General features: G+C 43.5%; 1 protein-coding gene across 1 annotated transcript in view; it reads right to left on the bottom strand.

The window, feature by feature from the left end:
* LOC134439110 (uncharacterized) overlaps positions 1–15,506 on the bottom strand; it is a 28,134-nt gene extending 12,628 nt beyond the window's left edge. The window contains exons 1-10 of the mRNA XM_063188959.1: positions 15,463–15,506; positions 13,732–13,926; positions 13,227–13,296; positions 11,964–12,101; positions 11,483–11,670; positions 6,436–8,876; positions 5,951–6,085; positions 4,552–4,681; positions 3,348–3,476; positions 2,718–2,822 (exon numbers count right to left, since the gene is read on the bottom strand). Of these exons, the coding sequence (XP_063045029.1) occupies positions 2,718–2,822; positions 3,348–3,476; positions 4,552–4,681; positions 5,951–6,085; positions 6,436–8,876; positions 11,483–11,670; positions 11,964–12,101; positions 13,227–13,296; positions 13,732–13,926; positions 15,463–15,472 (3,541 nt within the window). The 5' untranslated portion in view covers positions 15,473–15,506. The remainder of the gene's footprint in view (positions 1–2,717; positions 2,823–3,347; positions 3,477–4,551; positions 4,682–5,950; positions 6,086–6,435; positions 8,877–11,482; positions 11,671–11,963; positions 12,102–13,226; positions 13,297–13,731; positions 13,927–15,462) is intronic.
* Positions 15,507–19,436: the final 3,930 nt, after the last annotated feature.

Below are 19,436 nucleotides of genomic sequence, written 5' to 3'. Positions count from 1 at the left end.
AGAACTCAGAATGTTGCAAGAGTTCTAACATACGGTAAATGTTCTAAATGCAACGCGGTAGGCCCGGGCCGTCAATTTACTCAATCCTGAACAAGGTCAAAATGTAAAATAAAGTTTAAAATAGAGTTTATAATAAAGTAATATACCGGTAGAGATATACTTAAGTGCTCTGCTTATAAACTGAATAGTCTCATCGGTATACAGGTAGTCTTACATTCAATTAGACATTTAACTCTATAGTAATAGTAAATATACTGTAGGAAGTAATAGTATAGTATTCCAGACCTGTATTAGAGACCAGGCCAGTAACTGAATTTAGGACAGTATTTGAGAATTCAATGTATATATGATTGTGGACTCCACCACCACCATTATTTTAGCTGACGCTTGTATCCAAAGCGAATTACACTTATTTAGGTTCAGGGTATTGGTTACAAGCCCTGGAGCAATGTGGGGTTAGGTGCCTTTCTCAAGGGCACTTCAGCCATTGATGAAGGTGCTGGTAAGGGTGGGATTTGAACCTGCAACCCTCTGATCTAAAGGCCAGCGCTTTAACCACTGAGCCATGGCATGCCTCATGACTCCTCAAAGACTTTACCACCACAGGCACCATGCGAGACTCTGTGCCCCACATGCCGTATCTTTAGAGATGCAACAACGCCAACTACATAAACACAACAACATTCAACTCCGTGTTAAGCATTCCACAGAGTATTGGTGATATCATAGTGGGACCTGTTTCAAAAGTTCTAGTCACATGCACATGAACACAATGTCATGTCATGTCATTGCAAATGTTCGTGGCTTCCTTCAATTACGTTCACGTTACATAGTTTTTCGGCTGAGCAGGAATTTTACTTTAAATAATTTCAGACTGCACCTGTAATTTCTTACGGGCCTGTTCACTCTTTGTTGAAAACACTCAACTACATTATAACAACATTGCTATGACAAAATAGGTTACAAAAAGGGCTCTGCGCTAAGGGGTTAACAGCTGGTCTTATATTTCATATTTTTTTACTATCACTTTCAAACACACAGCACCCTTCCCCACACAAAGAACACGCCAGGGTCAGGGTTGTGGGGTTATATGCCGCTATTCAGACATTGATGTCTATTGTCTGAATACTGGCACGTTTACCACCGAAATCTGCCATTTCTGTAGTTTGTGCTACGTTGCTCCGTTTTTTTTTCAGTTTAGGGAGAGTGCATGCAGTTACCCTAACCCTAACCCTAAACCTGACCCTACGGCATACTGTATCTGGTGTCTGAATAGCGGTATGTCTGAAAAGCGGTATGTCTGAATAGCGGTATGTCTGAATAGCGGTATGTCTGAATAGCGGTATGTCTGAATAGTGCTTGCCCCCCGGGTTGGTGAAATAGTCTACTACTAATAGCCCATTCCCCAGGTCTTGTAGAACTTGAACCCTCTGAACCCTGGAGTGAATGACCATCTTCTTTTCCAGTGACAACAGTGAAACAGACAATACTACCGGTACAATATACAAAACAAGACAATACAACACAATATACAATACTATAATACACAATACACACAATACAATCAGAATACTATATCATACCTGTAGACTTATCTGTCAATGCTCATTCTTGATCACGTTAATCTCTTGCCTACCTCAACTCACAGAATGTGTTTAAATTGCACAATTGCCTTTTTATTTTTTTCTGTAGTTTTTATTTTCCCTACCTGACTATTACCCATGTTGTATGTGTCTTGAAATGTCCAGGTGGGCATTATCTGTATTTATGTGAGCTACTTGACACCATAATTTACCCCTGGGGATAAATAATGTTACTCTACTCAAAACAGGAAATGAGATCTTTAAAGGTGTACTGTGCAGGAAATGGTCCAAAAAGATACTGCAACTATGCTGTTCATTGAAACTGGGTTGCCTATTGCCAAATTTGATATTTTCATGAAACTTTACTAAGTAATAAACTAATATTTTCTGGTATGGCCTAAGTGCAGCTAAAAATGGCTATTTCTGAAAATTCAAAATGGCGGACCATGGAGAAGATACCCTTTTTCATGTATGAAAAGTGCAATTTTTCCAGTCATAATGAATACTTAGAATTTGATGGTGGTGGTAAGTATTCATGAAAAAGGTAACATTAGTGAATGGGTAGCATGAATTCTGGAAATAAACAACTAAAAATCTTACACAGTGTACCTTTAAGCCACTAGGGAAGTATGCGCCTGGCCAGTAGGGATACAAAGACCAGCACTTTACATTTGGATTTAACCACTATCAATATCAATGGCCTCCTTAACACGAGGCATTTCATTCAGAATCAACTCTATTTAATTCTGAATAAAACTTAATTCGGCTTTGAAAACATCATGTAACACTTCACAATTCGGAAATTAAATGAGAATGTAATGTAAACTCGTTTTTAATTCAGAATTAAAGACATAATGTAAACGAGGACACTATGAATGAATTGAAATCTTGAAGACAGTCTTCAGATCAGCTCATCAAGAGAGACCCACAAGTCAGACCGCCCGTAGGCCGTATCCTTGGAGACGCAACATGCGCCATGTAAACACAACAAAACATAACACGGCCCGTTTTAGAAGCGCTAAATTTAGGCCCGGATTCTGCCTGGCAAGGCGACATCGTAGTGAGAACTGAAAATGTTCCACAAGTTCTAATCACAGATAAAGGTTGTGTAGTGTATGCATGTGTCATATTCACCACGGAAGGCTTTCGGTGTTTGTCCATTGGCATCCAGCATCTCAGAAAGGCCGAAATCACAGAGAAAGCAGTTTAGTCCGTCTTCAGATAGCAGCACGTTGTCCACTGCTCACAAACAGCCCATCATAGTATCAGAGAAAAAAAAATCATGATCAATCACAGTATCAGAAAGAAATTCACAGCCAATCACAGTATATAAGATCACAGCGAAACAGTATCATAAAAAATGAGAGACAGAAAATACCATACTAAAATCCATACTAAAACACCAGACAAAAACCCATACTGAAAGAACCAGTCAATCACAGCTTCTGGGTCAGAAGGACAATGTGTGTGTGTGTGTGTGTGTGTGTGTGTGTGTGTGTGTGTGTGTGTGTGTGTGTGTGTGTGTGTGTGTGTGTGTGTGTGTGTGTGTGTGTGTGTGTGTGTGTGTGTGTGTGTGTGTGTGTGTGTGTGTTGCTTGCCTTTGACGTCCATGTGCAGCACGCATCTCCTGTGTAAGTGCTCCAGTGTGTGTGTGTGTGTGTGTGTGTGTGTGTGTGTGTGTGTGTGTGTGTGTGTGTGTGTGTGTGTGTGTGTGTGTGTGTGTGTGTGTGTGTGTGTGTGTGTGTGTGTGTGTGTGGTGCTTGCCTTTGATGTCCATGTGCAGGACGCGTCTCCTGTGTAGGTGCTCCAGGGCCTCCAGCACCTGGACGTGGTAGTGGAGGGCCAGGTCTTCAGGAAGAGTCGCCCGGCAACGCAACAGCTGCGCCAGGGAACCTGAGAGAGAGGCATGATGGGAAAAGAAGGGGAGTAAAAAAGAGAAAAAATATTTGCACATCGCAAAAGCTCCCTTGTCGTGATTTTAATGTGAAAAATGGTGTGTGTCACACCTGACGAAGAACTGCTGGTTGAAACGTGCCATTTTTCACATTAAAATCACGACAAGGGAGCTATTGCGGAGTGCGAATATTTTTTTCTCTTTTTCTCCTTATGAGTTTTTTGATATTCTGCACCCGTACCTAGTTGTTACTTTGGGATGTGCACGCACCCTACACTTTTTGAAAAGAAGGGGAGAGCTACAGAGTTCAGTTTCTTTCTGTCTGCATGTAATTGAATTGAGAGAGGGGAGTGGAGAGAGCGAGACATTGAGAGAGAGACAGAGAGACAGAGAGAGAGAGAGAGAGAGAGAGAGAGAGAGAGAGAGAGAGAGAGAGAGAGAGAGAGACAGACAGACAGACAGACAGACGGGCAGACAGGCAGACAGACAGACAGAGGCAGAGAGTGTGTAGTGTGTGCAGTGTGCAATGGGGTGCACAGACATATAGGGGGGGCAGGTGTTGGGTTGGGGGGGTTGAGGGCATGTGGAACCAGCTGGCTATATATTATATTTGTCCATTGTTGTCACATGCTTTTGATTGTGAAGCATTTGTAGACCAAAAACCTGTGTTGTGCTTGTCCTTTTCTTTATACCCTAATCATTTCCCTCATGAACGTACCTCTCTACTCTCTTCTTTCCTGTTATAGCTTGGGCAGTCATGGGTAAGCGGTTAGGGCGTCAGACTAGTAGCACAAAGGTTGCCGGTTATACTCCCAACCCGCCAGGTTGGTGGGGGGCGTAATTAACCAGTGCTCCCCCTCATCCTACGCCATGACTGAGGTACCCTGAGCATTGTACCGTCCTGCCGCACTGCTCCCCTGGAGCGCTGAGGCACAAATGCAATTTCGTTGTGTGCAGTGTGCACTTGTGTTCTGTAGAGTGCTGTGTCAATGACAGTGAGACTTGGAGTTTCCCAGTTGGGCTCTCACTTCCACGTATTTAGTAACATTTCCCTGATATGAGGACTCGACTCACCAGTCTTCAGGTCCATGAAGAGCATGACGTTAGGCCCCTCCCTGACGGCCCCAAACAGCTGGAGCACGCGAGGGGAACTCAGGCCGCTCCAGGTGCCCACCTCCTCCCAGCTGAAACTGCACAGAGGCACCTAAGGGCAACAGCAAAAAACCCCAAAAAATTACATTACATTACATTACATTACATTACATTACATGCTTTAGCAGACGCTTTTATCCAGAGCGACTTACATTTATTATCATTCAGGGTACTGGCTACAGTCCCTGGAGCAATGTGGGGCTAGGTGCTTTGCTCAAGGGTACTTCAGCCATGGATGGGGGTGTAGGGAGAGGTCAAGTGGGATTCGAACCTACAACCCCCATATTGAAAGACCAACTTCTTAACCACTAGGCCACGGCTGCCCTAATTAAGGTTACTTACATTTTTCAAAACCCATAGGATAGAGCAGTGGTTTTCAAAGTGGGGGCCGTGGACCCCTAGGAGGTCGAGATGGGGTGCTAGGGGAAGGCGTGGGGAACCTATGGCCGTTTTATCCGCCCCCCCCTATACAATTTTAATGCTATGCAACTTCAGATGAAATATGACATATTTTGTAAAGAAATCTTAGAAATTACGTCTGCAATAAAATTACGTTATATTCAGAGGATCTAGAGAAGGTGGGGTATATTGTAAAGGTGGCTGCTTTCAATATACTGTAGGTCTAAAGTGCAGGGAGAAATCCTGGTCTGCGTTCATAGTACGTAGCCTCGCGCACCATCCTACGTACTTCCGCCAAGAGACTTGGCTCTGCACTACGTCTGGTACTTGTTTTCTGTGGAGCGATGTTGAGCTGCAGGATTTGGTCGGTGTTCAGACAAACGGTCCTACGTTGTAATTTTACCCTACGGTAGGATGTTCTGTCAGACATGTCTGTTTAACGGTCCTACATTGCCAAAGATAGACGTCAGACATGTTTGTTTAACAACTTATCCTGATTTTTCTGAAAATGTCCTTCCCACTTCCTGCAATCGCGTCAGATCAAACAATCTCCAGACCATGAATATAAAATGAAATGGTAGTACGTATTATGGGATGGACAGGACCAGGATACATAGTACGGCCCTTGGAGGACTTTTACGGCCCTTCCCTTGGAGGAATTTGAAGTGGCCCATCGAATGAAAAAGGTTCTCCATCCCTGACGTACAGTATACAACAGGATTTGATGACCAACCTTTTAGAGGCAGATGAAAAATGAAAATGTAGTCGGCACACCATGCATGCGGCCCGAAACGTCGTTAAAATAAGAGAAACGGGAGCTTGGTGTGCAGACTTTATTTTCATTTTCATGTGACTTTGATAGTCCTGCACCCAAAATACTTTTGAGACGGATGTGCGTGTTTTTTTCTTTGTTATACTCAACCTTTTTGGCAGCACACTTGAAGCCTGTGTTGAGGTCGACTGCGCTGAAGACGTCCCCATAGGAGCCGTTCTGGATGTGGTGGAGGATGGCGTACTGGTGGCCCTCTCTGTACTCCAGGTCTCTGGGCTGCAGAAGCTGAAGCACATACAGCAGTTGCAGACAGAAAAATAGTCAATGAAATGCAGCATTCATTTCTTATTGAATTACAATATGTGTTCTGCCCTGCAAGTGACAGGAGTCATGGATATTATTCACATCTATCGGAGAATGTTTTTTCAACAGTACTGTATGTCTACTTGTTCACAATACAAAATGAAATGTAACTCCTAATCGAACTCTAAATGTCTAAGCATCTTAACATTTATAGCCAAGGCCCATCCCTAGAAGAGCTTTTAACATGGTAATATATTGGAAATGAAAACGGGGGAAAACTATTGTTAACAGTTGTCTTCTGCTTCTTTTGCTTCTGTGTTTTTTTTATTCACCTTTTGAGGATGAAAGAGGAATCCTTCATTCACAGTCTCTCTCTTATCTCTCTCTCCGTCGTCCCCGGCTTCCTTCACCAGCTCCCTGAAATACGGCGACACCAGGCGCCGGTCCGACTGGGTCACCACGCCGCGCAGGTCTTGCAGAACCCACTTGAGACGGCTAGCCACCAGGTGTGACGGCCCGGAGTCCAGATCACACATCTCCCTGTCCAGGGTTCGAGAGACGGTATCCACGCCCCCCGTCTCCCTGTTCAGGGTCCGAGTGACGGTGCTGTTCACTCCCTCTCTCACCAGATCACGAACCACATGAGAAGGAGAGTCTGGCTCTGTAGACCTGTCCAGGGTTCTATTGTTCGCACCATCTAGTCCGTCTCTCACCGGGCCACTGCCAGGCGATGAAGGGCTCGTGGAGTCTGACAAACCCAGACAGGGCGACTCGGACAGGGAGGCATTTCCGACGGACAGGGAGGCATTCTTGACATTGCTAATGAAACCGAGAGTGGAGGAGGACCCACCCGAAACACTCCTCCTGTCAAAACTCTCGTCGTCGTTGGAGACAGAGACCTTCCCCGAGCCGAGCTCACCCTCGCACCCGCAGCACGAGTCACACGCAGAGATCTCAGAGGCTGTCACCGAGGTAACCGCAGATGACGCGAGACGGCTGTCTGTCCCACTGCAGTAGAGGTTGGGACGGCTGCCTGTCTCACTGCAATAGAGGTTGGGACGGCTGTCTGTCTCACTGCAGTAGAGGTTGGGACGGCTGCCTGTCTCACTGCAGTAGAGGTTGGGACGGCTGCCTGTCTCACTGCAGTAGAGGTTGGGGAAGACCTCTAAACTGAAGCTTTCCGTCGAGACCTGCCGAGGACAGGTGCAGACAACCGCACCTTCGCTGTTGCTTAAATACGACGAATCAAGGCTTCTGTTAACACTGAGTGTCGAGTCGGACTCCCCGGTTGTCGTTTCTGTCCTGCTATGTGGACTATGTGATTCATTTTCCCCTCCGTTCACGCAGACGTACGCTGACCCAGAGTTGTTGCTCGTGCCGCACAGGGACTCAAAGCTTCGCTGTATGGTGTTACATGAGGACCAGGAGGAGTCCGAGTGGAACAACACGCTGCTAGTCTCACTGGTGGTGCTACTGCACCAGGAGCCTGAAGAATAATAACTACTCCCAACATCTACAGGTACGCAGGCCTTTTTCCCATCCACGCAGACGTAAGAGGAGGACTCAGAAGAGCCCAAGTCAAAGGATCCTTTCATCGTATCAGCGCTGCTGCTGCTGCTGTTGATGACTAAAGAGCTTGTGTACGAGTCAGTGGAGACACCAGGAGGGGAGTGATGTTTTCTTCTTCCATCAAGGGCATGAGCGTATCTGGCTTGATGTTTTGAGCACAAAGACTCAAAAGTCTGAGCCTGCGTCGCTGTGTGGGAGGAGAATGAGGCAGACAACTGGTGGGTGCTGCTGCTGCTGCTGCTGCGTGGAGTTGAGGAGGAATAGGAGGAGGAGGAGATTTTGGTATTGTAGCCATTTGTTTGACCATCTTTTCCTCCGAGACAGTAGAGGATGGGCATGCCGACCTCCTCCCCCTCCTCCTCTGCACCACTGAAGCTTCTGCTGATGGTGTAACACGACGACGATAGGGACGATAAGGTCTCGTCCTTGAAGCTACTGCTTGTTTGTAGTAGCGCATGCTCATGGACACATTCACAGTTTTTACGCAACACTTTGGCATTTTGGGGGAAGTAGTGTCCCCCCGAGTCTGAGTCACCGCCGCTGTCCAAGCTGGAGAGGGTGGCTGTGTTGCTGTTGCTGCTGTTGTTGCCCCTCGACTCACTAGAGGTGGCAATGTGGGGACCGGAAACACAGCTGCTATGGAGGCTACTCTCGCTCAAATAGAGATTCCGTTGTGAGTCACTGGACGTCAGAGTAAAGGAGTCAGTGCTGTGGTGAACGCTGTGGTTGCAGTCGTGAGAGGAGTTCAAGAGGCATGGCGCGTGGTGGCACCGCCCTGAGCGTTGACAAGAGGAAGAGCATTGCTGGGCTTGGGGGGTGTTGCTGCTGTGGAGGCACATGGAACCAACGTCCTGCACGTGGCCACCTCTGCTGCTGCTGTTTCTGGGCCTCGGGTCCGATGCACCGGAGAGTGTAGGTGTGTGCCGCAGCAGCCGCTGCCCTGAATGTTGACAAGAGGGAGAATGTCGTTGGCTATCATCCACATGCTGTAGGCCTACATGGCCATCTTGTGAAGAGTCACCACTGCCGCCAGGCCTCGTCCTTGTATCTTCTGGACTGCTTGAAAGAACGGTGCCAAGGCTGTCGAGGCTTGGAGACTCATAGAGTGGGGCCTTGTGCTGGCCAACGGCAAAGCCTTGGGGAAGGACCAGTTGGTGGGGCTGGAAAGGCTGCGTTGTCCCAGAGCTTGGTCTCCTCCACTGATCTGAGAACCAGAATCAATGAATCAATGAACCAATCAATCAATCAATCAATCAATCAATCAATCAATCAATCAATCAATCAATCAATCAAAGCATGTATATAGCAAGTCACCTGTTAATGTATTTAAGTGTTAAGTGTCCTCCTCTGTCCTCTTATCCAACTTTTTGCACAGTCCCAATTTTTTTTAGATTTGTTGCATGTATTAAATTTCAAATGAGCACATATTCTTCTCAAAACAATCATTTTGCTCGACTGTTGTTTAAGCACAATGTTCTTTTTAAAAAAAAGATTTTTTGTGTGGTCTTTTTCAACTTTATTTGATAGGACATTGTGAGAGGTGGACAGGAAGCGAATTGGGAGAGAGACGGGGAGGGGTCGGCAAAGGACCCGGGCCGGGAATCGAACCCGGGTCAGCCGCATGGCAGGCAAGTGCCCTACCGGTTGGCCACGGCAGGGCCTAAGCACAATGTTCCATCTTATGAACAGATTGAATGTATTGAAATTTTGTTTTTACTGTATACGCAAAATACCAAAAATCATCAGCTACGATTAAGGAGTCGAAGTCAGTGGAAATGATTGAGATCATTTCATATAATTTCAAAGAATTCGAACAGTATGTTGGAGGTCAATATTACACGACTAGTAAGACTTTTGTTGAACTTTGAGAGTTTAAATCTTTTGAATTGCAAAGTGGTTTGAATTCAAACTTGCTATTGAATAGCACAGGAACACCTCCACCTTTCCTGCCTTTGCGAGAAGCATTACACAAGTTAAAACATGGGAGAGCCGTTATAAAAACAGTTGCATTCGAGCCCGATGTTTCTGTTAAAAATAATAAATCTACTGTAGGTGGTTTGTAGATATAAAATCATTAACTAAATTTGATTTGTAGATAGGTAGAGAGTCACCTGATCATCAACGGCTTTCAAATCTCTTTAAGACTTGGTCTGACCTAGAGCATAACAATTAACGTTTCTCAAACGGCATGGTAGAACCACCTCCCTTGGTTTGCTACCGGTCGAGGCCAGAAAAGGCTGAGCCAACGTTAAAACCAAACGTTTTCTTATTCCCAATAGAACGTCTCTGCTTAAACCACATCACTGCTTTGAACACGTCTCTACCCAGGGCCGTTGGAGCTGCTCAAAGTTGATTACTTCCCCAAAAAGTGGGTGGAATAGTGAGGAGCTCAGAAAGTACACTCGCCTCCAAAAGAGTTGTCGCCTATCCATCTGTTTGGAATAACAGCTAATAACCTGACTTTCAATTAATCACTTGGCTTCAGAAGTCACTCATATGAAAGCTACAACCCTCCCGAATTAAAATGTATGTACAAAAATACATTTCATGCACCAAAGAAAGATTGACCCTTTATTGAACACAGACAGGGCAGATTTTCACAAGACAAAAGTTTTGTCGCCTATCGAACATAATGTGAAAATGAGCAGATAAGTCACTTCAAAACACTTCAAATACGCAGAGTGGGTGTCATACTTAATCACTGAATCACTCTCACCTCTGCAGAAAATCAACGTTGGCCTTAGGTGTATGTTTAGGGTCATTGTAATCATGGAAAGCAACACAATGAAAATCAATGGAATTCAATGAGAGATGGTGACATATTCGCTATTCGTAGAGCAATACATGTTTAACTTCATGATTTAATCAATGATAAAAGCCCTCAAACACCTGCAGCATGCATGCAGCTCCTCATAAGAGCTGTATCTGTACCATGTTTCACTTTATGCACCATTTCTCTTTTTTCATATTCTTCATCTCCAACACCATATAGTTTTGATGCTATTAGTTCTAAAATGGTTGATCTTGGGATCTTGACTTCAGAGTATGAGTCCCATTAGCCTTCATTTTTGTCAGAATTAGGCCTGACATACTCTTGGCTGGCTTTTTTGAGACAGGACAGTGGGAGAGACTTCTTTGGTGTTAAAGGTGAAGAATCTGGAAGAAAGACATGGTGCCTAAAGTCAAACATGGGAGGGATACAACTCTTATGTGGAGCTGCATGCATGCTGCTGGTGTGTGAGGGCTTTTATCATTGATTACATCATGAAGTTAAAAATGTATTGCTCTACGAATAGCAAATATGTCACCATCTCTCATTGAACTCCATTGATTTTCATTGTGTTGCTTTCCATGATTACAATGACCTTAAACATACACCTAAGGCTAAAGTTGATTTTCTGGAGAGGTGTGAGTGAATCAGTGATTAAGTATGACACCCGATCTGCGTATTTGAAGTGTTTTGAAGTGACTTGATCTGCTCATTTTCACATTATGTTCGACAGGCGACAAAACTTTTGTGTTGTCAAAATCTGCCCTGTCTGTGTTCATTAAAGGGTCAATCTTTCTACGGTGCATGAAATGTATTTTTGTACATACATGTTCATTCGAGAGGGTTGCAGCTTTCATATGAGTGACTTCTGAAGCCAAGTGATTAATTGAAAGTCAGGTTATTAGCTGTTATTCGAAACAGATGGGTAGGCGACAACTCTTTTGGAGGCGAGTGTACTTGCATTGCTCTTGACCTAACTAGTAGCGATGCCGAAAGTGCTGCCTCACTAAGAGGGCGGAGCCTGTCTAGGTAGAGAGTACCTGAGCTCCTCCACCTGTGCTGCCCTGTGGAGGTGGCGCTTAGACCCTCGTCGCTGCTGCTGCTGCTGCTGACCGCCCGGTCACACTGCTCAGGTGGTGGGATTCTTCTTCTTCTCCTGTCCTCCTCCCTCAATCTGATTGTTCGCACTCGTCCTCCTCCTCCAACTTCTCTCCATCTCTCAGTCCACCTAGGTAGGAAAATAACTGAATCAGTGAAAGTGAAAACCAAAGATTCTAAGATGCACATGTATTATACTAAAAATAGGGCTGGGACTAAAATAAATATAAATTGACTTAATTAATTGAAATTAATTAGGTATACTGTAGGTATACTGTTATAGGTGTTGGCTGAGGTATTCCCTCGCAGTCCGTCCCCCTCTAGTCTCAAACTTGCCACCTCAACGCATCCATTCATCCATCCGTTCATCCATTCATCCATCCATTCATTTAATTCATGCATTCATCCATCCATCCACTCCACCTGTTGTCCCTGGAGAGTTCCATCTTCTTCCTCTGCCTCTTGCGCCTCTTCTGGCACCGTGTGGGAATCCAAGCACACTCCTCGTCCTGACTCTCAGACAGATCACCTCTTTGGCCCGCACAGCCCTTCACAACAGGCCTGCCAATCACCACCACAGCCAATGGCAACAGACAAGCTGTGTATTATTTTCATACTGTAAATGATGGGAAAATTGTATAGGCCTACTGCATGATAACACAATATACACGCATTGTAACTATTATTCGTATGTGGACTATACGCAATTTCAAACTTCTGTGCTAACCCTGTTACATAGATTTTTGACGATAAAGTATTCTTGACTTGACTCTACAATTGTTACATGACACATACTAATACTATAAAAGTATATACAAGAGTCCCATTCCTTATTTCCTCATATACCGTACATGTACTGTACATACAGTACAGTCCCCTTTATGTATTGAAAAAAAGGCAAAATTCCTTGTTTTTGTTTTTCATTGAAGACTTCTGGGTTTAAGATCATTTTTATTTCCCTAATAAAAGCTGACAAAAGACGGAAAAAAATCAGATATGTTGGACAAACATTGTCCAGAGTAACTACAACAATTTGGAATGTCCTGGAAAGGAAATGAACTAGGCCTGCTGGTGTATTAAGCAGCAGATGTGTAAGAGGTTGGTCAATGTAACATGTCAGGACTATTGTGAGAGCTGCAAGGCGAAACACAGTGGCAAGAAAACGTATATATGGACCCATGGAATTAAGCTACTTAGATGTCTTAATTTCTGAGGCAGTTGCACAGACCGGTCTTAATAGAAATCGGTTGTAACTCAAAGATTTAAGTCAAACTAGATAGGCCTGTTGTTTTACGCCTGTTGCATTAGCAGGCCTTCCTCTGGCTAAGACCGGACGTAAAATCTATGCCAAGTTAGGGGTAGGCGTCAATATTCAGACTTCGCCCAATTTCTGTAGTTAGCCTACGACGAGAACTGATCAGGGCCTGAACAAATGGCCTTCAGAGAAAGAAAATGTATTTAGTTCAACATACAAACATACTAAAAGTGAACCATTTCTTCTTGTCTATATATGGTAAAACATTTGTACCATGTACGCTTTTTCTATGTAGGGGATTGATTGTGTGTGTGTGTGTGTGTGTGTGTGTGTGTGTGTGTGTGTGTGTGTGTGTGTGTGTGTGTGTGTGTGTGTGTGTGTGTGTGTGTGTGTGTGTGTGTGTGTGTGTGTGTGTGTGTGTCTTTACTCACCTCCCAATGTTAGACACTGTCAGGTAGAAGTTATTAGTGCATTTAAGGCTAAAGTCCTCCGACTCGTCCCCTGTGAACACATGAACGCACACCAACACACACGCACGCACGCACACGCACACGCACACACACACACACACATGCGCACAGACAGACAGACAGACAGACAGACAGACAGACAGACAGACAGACAGACAGACAGACAGACAGACAGACAGACAGACAGACAGACACACACACAGCTTGGATCAAATGTGTGGATTTTCTTTTTAGGTTTTTACAATAACAATTAAGTCTATCCACTTCATTAGGTGCAGTTGAATAACTGGTTGAACAGCTGTGTAATATCATGTGTGAGTGTTATACTTACACCATAAATGTACTTTGCTATTTACTCTGCTATACCCAGCTTACACACTGGCTACAGAAACTACTAGACATTCTGCCATGTAAAATCTTGAGTAAAACTGATACAGTAGTAGACCTGAGCGGTCGACATCCTTACCCTCCTCCTGCGCGATGATTGAAGCGCAGTGCGGTTCTTCCTCCGTAGTAAGCGGTTCATCTATGCCAGCAGGGGCTGGCTTCTCCGTAGCCCGGACGTGAGCCTCTTCCTCTGGGGAAGGCAGAATGGAGCCCCCCTTCCCCACCAGGATCCTGGTGCTGGAATGCAACATGGTGGGTATGGCCATTCCACTGTCTTCATGTGGACACCCGGGGGAGATACAGAACAGTTAATTTTTCCAAAGTTTTCTGTGTCCATAAATTTCCATCCGAAAAAGTACCACATGGAAGTGTCACAACCACTTTTGTTACCATACCCGGCCTATAACACAGTTGCCTGGCCAAAAAGGAAACTTAACCCTGTAGCCTCTTACTACAGATGGGGTCGCCGGCGGGCCTATTCACTATTTGCTGAAGATACTCAACTACATCATAACAACATTGCTATGACAGTACCGAAAGCCTTGGTGAACAGATTAAGACATAGCCATTACAATTTTGGTGACAGAAAGGTTATAATATAGGCTCTGCACTAAGGGGTTAATGCACGCCGTACCATCTGAGGCACACTGTAATAGTCATTGAAAGGTTAATTACCAAAGTACTACTATATGACATAAAACAGGGCCTTTAGTAATGTACTACGACTCGGTCATTGCCATTCTGGTAACAAAAAAATGATATGCCGTGTTTTAACGGATTAAAGCCTTTTTTTCTCAGTTTACAAGTAAGCGTAGTTACTGTGTTCTGATTACTGGCGTACTGGTTTGTATGGCAGTGTAGCAGGAATGTTCAGATGACTACCGGTAGTTATAACTTATAATTCAAAGTTTTGCCAATTACTATGAATATTGGTTGACTCTTGTGGCTTGTGACTTGTAAGAGAGACAGAGAATAAAATGTGTGAGAAATGTAGCCTGTGAGTAAATAAATGCACAGCCAGCCAAAGATATTTTAAATTCCACTTCCCCTGGATTCCTTCTGGTACAGCCCCTCTCTCAGAGCTCTGACGACAAATATCAAAGCATCCCACACAGGCTAATTTTCTGACATGACATCTTAAGTTTCACATACCCTGGATTCTCTACTGTGTACTACACACACACTGCCACACATCTGACCACACGTTTCCACAAAGGCACATCAACCATTATTTTGTCACACAATTACATACAGTACAAGCAGTCAGTCAACATGACAACTACCAAAACCTTTTTTTGGTAGATCAAGAACTAAACTAAACTTACAACACTTGTCTCATCTAAAGCTACACCTAAAAGCTTAGTTTCTCAGTCACTCAATTTCTTTCTGAGTTATGTCTGCTATATCTTCACGTCCATAGAAAGCTATGTTAATACAAGTAGCACTCATTGACCTACTGTAGCACTTAATCTTCTGAGTTTGGAGGTACAGCAAAGAAAAAACCTAACTGATTATAACAAAACTGTGGCTAGTAGAGAGACTGAATGGATAGTGACACGGAGAAAACCACAATCCACAGTGTTCAGTGAGTAAAACAGCTAACGTCAAACTCTACCGCTGGTCATACAACACTGACATAACAAAGCTGACTCTAAACTCCAATACAATTTCCCCCCCACAAACATACAGTCATATCAACAGGTGTAGTTCAGGTAGATGCAGGTAAATGGGAGCAACAGGCACACACACACACATAGCCTACAGGTACACACACACACAGTACCAGTCTGTCCACACACACTGCACGCACCTTTTTCCATGCAGTTGATCTGCCTTCTTGCTGAGGGTAAAGCGTTGAGGTTGACCGGTGTTTAAGGCTCTGAAGGGGGAGGGAGTTATAAATAGCCCGGTGGAGAGATTTGGCACGTATGCTTGGGCATGCAGGCAGCCTCCTGCCCTCACCCAACACCGACAGCTGTCACGGTCTCTCTCTCTCTCTCTCTCTCTCTCTCTCTCTCTCTCTCTCTCTCTCTCTCTCTCTCTCTCTCTCTCTCTCTCCCCACACTCATGAGCTTTTGTTTCAAGACACATTTTCTGTCCCCTATTCTGACTCCCCCTCTCTCTCGCCATCTCTCTCTCTCTCTCTCTCTCTCTCTCTCTCTCTCTCTCTCTCCACACTCATGAGCTTTTGTTTCAAGACACATTTTCTGGCCCCTATTCTGCCCCCCCCCTCTCTCTCTCTCTCTCTCTCTCTCTCTCTCTCTCTACTCACATATTCAAACACCTGACCAATTGCCTCCTTTATTACCACGCTGATCACCCCTGATATTCAGGGGCAATCCCTGATTCAGGAGGTCTCACCCTGATGTACAAGAAATATATACAGAGACCTAAGCTAAGACATTTAACACTTCAATACGTGATAAACTTACTTCAAAAGTGATGTTTACTGTAGAATCACTATGGTTCCCAAAACACATAGAAATACTTTTCTTTAAAAATAAATAAATCAAAAATGAAAAATAAAAAAAAATAAAAATGGCGGTAAATTCATCATGACGGTACCAATGGTCTTGACCCAAGGATTCCAGAGATACCAATTTTTTGAAAATTGGAGCTAACTTCTTGTTTGACATCTTCAATACGGGTCGCACATTTTCGCTTATTGTAGCGCCTCCTAGTGTCCGATTTGCACGACATTTAGTTTGGGGTCTTCACTGCCAATTTGATTGGCTCGTTTTTAGTTATGTGTGCACTTCAGACAGTTCCTTCAATCACACTAGAAATTTAAGGGTTGCTGCAAGACAGTCTGAAGATGGTATGACAAAATTTTGTGACAATCTGACAAAAATGTTTGGGAGGAGCAGCGTTTCTATTCATTTTTTGAAATTCAAAATGGCGGAAAAAAAACTATCTAGTCATCCTGCCATAGGGGCTCCCAAAACATCAATTATCTTCTTCCTGGATAACTCTACTCTCTCTCTCTCTCTCGCTCTCTCCACTTCTTTGTCTCTCTCTCTACACCCCCCCCCCCTCACTCACACACATACACTAACAGTGCAGTAGTACAGTACACACTTACATTTACAGTATACTGTAAGCCAAAACAAGCTCAGACACGTCTCCTTGAAGGTCGACTTAATAGTCCACTAGACCTCAACACCACCTCTCTTTAAATACCTCTGAGCCTCCCATTCACCTTCAGTAGCCTATATTGCATTCACTGAGAGTAGAAAACCTCTCTTTCACTCTTTCAGTGCCCACTACTCCTTACAATTTCACCACTTTATTTTTTAGTCGTGCTGTCGTTTCACCTCTAAGCCTTTATCAAAGTCTCTTCATGTGATTCAGCGCTGAAGAGTCAGCATGCCAAATACAATAAAATCATTGAATGGTTCCTGAAAGACCATTAAGTAAATATGTTATCTGTTAATATGCTATTATAACTATTATCATTAAAATTATTATTGTTATTATTATTATTATTACATTATCATCATCATCATCATCATTATTATTATTATTATCAGTATTCATTAATAATAATGCTAACATTATAACATTACTCCATAGTGACTCACATTATCTATATCATCACAGTGTATGTCTGTATGGGTAAAGAGGAGAAATGTAAATGTAACTATCTACAAAGTACAAACTAACCACGCACACACACAGATAAGCTGTGAAACATTACCTCTCTTGAAGCAGGCCAGGGGAATGCGTGTCAACCACGGCTGATTGGTCGGAACAGGGCGTCAGCCACGCCTGGTTGGTTGGCACTGGGTGGCAGATCGAACCCCCTTTCCCGAAAGCCGCCCACGCATGGACACAGACATACACAAACAAAAACACACTGACGTGTCAAATGAACCCACTCACATAGATACCACATACCAGCCTCACCCGCTCACACACACACACACACACACACACACACATGAATGAAGCAGGACTAATGACTGAGGATGTGAACAGCTGTGGGGGTTATGTTATTTAAGTGAATTATTATGGAGAGGAATACCAACCGGCCTCATCACTGATGTGACGTCCCCTCAACGTCACAGTGGTCATCATCTGGCAGCCCTATCGGCTATGAACAAGATATTTAACAAGATAAAAAGAGAAAAGTCCACAGCAACCAGGATTTTTGTGCTCCCACTGATTCCCCCCTCCATGACGTTTTCGGTAGAAACACTTTCTCTTTGACGTCTGAAGAAGAGTTTCTACCCGAAACGGCACGGAAAAATTAAAATTAAGTGGGAGCAAAAAATCCTGGTTGCAGCGGACTTTTCTCTCTTTTTATCTGGCTATTTAATGGTCCAGCTCCCAGGTCAAACGCTTGGATCTGCAAGCTTTTACCTTCAACAAGATATTTAACACTCCATTGGCTTTGCTTAACACAAATGAAATACAGTGAGGGAAATAAGTATTTGATCCCTTGCTGATTTTGTTGGTTTGACCACTAATAAAGACATGGTCAGTCTATAATTTTAATGATAGATGTATTCTAACATGGAGACAGAAAATATCAAAAAGAAAACCCTGAAAATATCCTTAAAGATCATTAAATAACAAATTATTTGTATTTCACTGAGGGGAATAATACGTATTATAGTAAGTATATATACTTATATATAATAAGTATATAAGACACCATTTTTGTGTAGCCAGTGCCTTCATCCAAAACAATGGCCCTGAGAGAGTATTTCTGCCAACTTTTATGTTGTTATACCAAGTTAAGCAACTTTTTCACCAACCATTTAGTAACAAGGGCGGCCATCTTGAAAAACGGCCGCCATATTGAATTTTCATGTGGCCAGGGCATTTCCCAAAACAATGGCCCTCAGTATTTCAGCCAAATGTAATGTTTTTTATACCAAAGTAAATGGTTTTTACACTAACCATTTAGTAGAAGTGGCGGCCATCTTGAAAAATGGCCACCAGCGCTTTCTTTCCAAAAAGTGACCCATTAACACTGAAGTATTCCTTTACAGTAACAATTACATTCAAGAGAAAAAACACTAAAGTGACAAATGAACAGGAATGACATTGTTTTTTACCTTCATTTTATTACATCTTCGCTTTATATTCATAAAAAGTCACTCAATCCATTTCAAACAATTAAAATCACTAAAACTGAAAAAGACAAGTAGGCGTACTGCCAGCTTTTCACAATCCTTCCACAGGTCAATGTAATGTGCTGCATATTTTAGCCATCAGAGTCAGAGAGGTGTTGAATTTGACGACACAGATTCAAATGTATAGAAATCACAAGATTTAAAAATATATATGATTTTAATTTCACGACATGATAAGAATAAGGTGGTGCAGACTCTTCAATTGCCCTGACTGCGTAAAGAGTACATATTACTGATATTGGTGCAAGACTGCTTCCCCTTTTCTTGGGAACATGAGAGCCTTATGGCACAAATGCACCAGACTCTACTGGAGCGACACCAGCAATTGCAGTAATTGACTTCACAGAGTCACTAGCAAAAAATGATTTGGGCGACAGGAGGTGACTTGAGTAACAGTTTGCAGTTGAACTTCATATTATGCTAATTAGCTATGACATACCGCCATTCCGACATTGAAGTTTTATTGCAGGAACCATTTTTCCAGCTTGCAGGGACTGTTTTTCAAAGATCTCAAACCCTACCTTTAATGGCATTTGGACTGTGACAAAATTACACACTAATCCTGTAATTGGGCTGTCACTCTCTACACTTTCCGCTCGTGTCATAACATTGTTGCAAATGTCAATAGAGTTAGAACAATGTT

This window comes from Engraulis encrasicolus, chromosome 2 (genome assembly GCF_034702125.1).
Source record: "Engraulis encrasicolus isolate BLACKSEA-1 chromosome 2, IST_EnEncr_1.0, whole genome shotgun sequence".
NCBI classification, from domain to species: Eukaryota; Metazoa; Chordata; class Actinopteri; order Clupeiformes; family Engraulidae; genus Engraulis; species Engraulis encrasicolus.
This window is presented reverse-complemented; position numbering and strand designations above follow the sequence as displayed.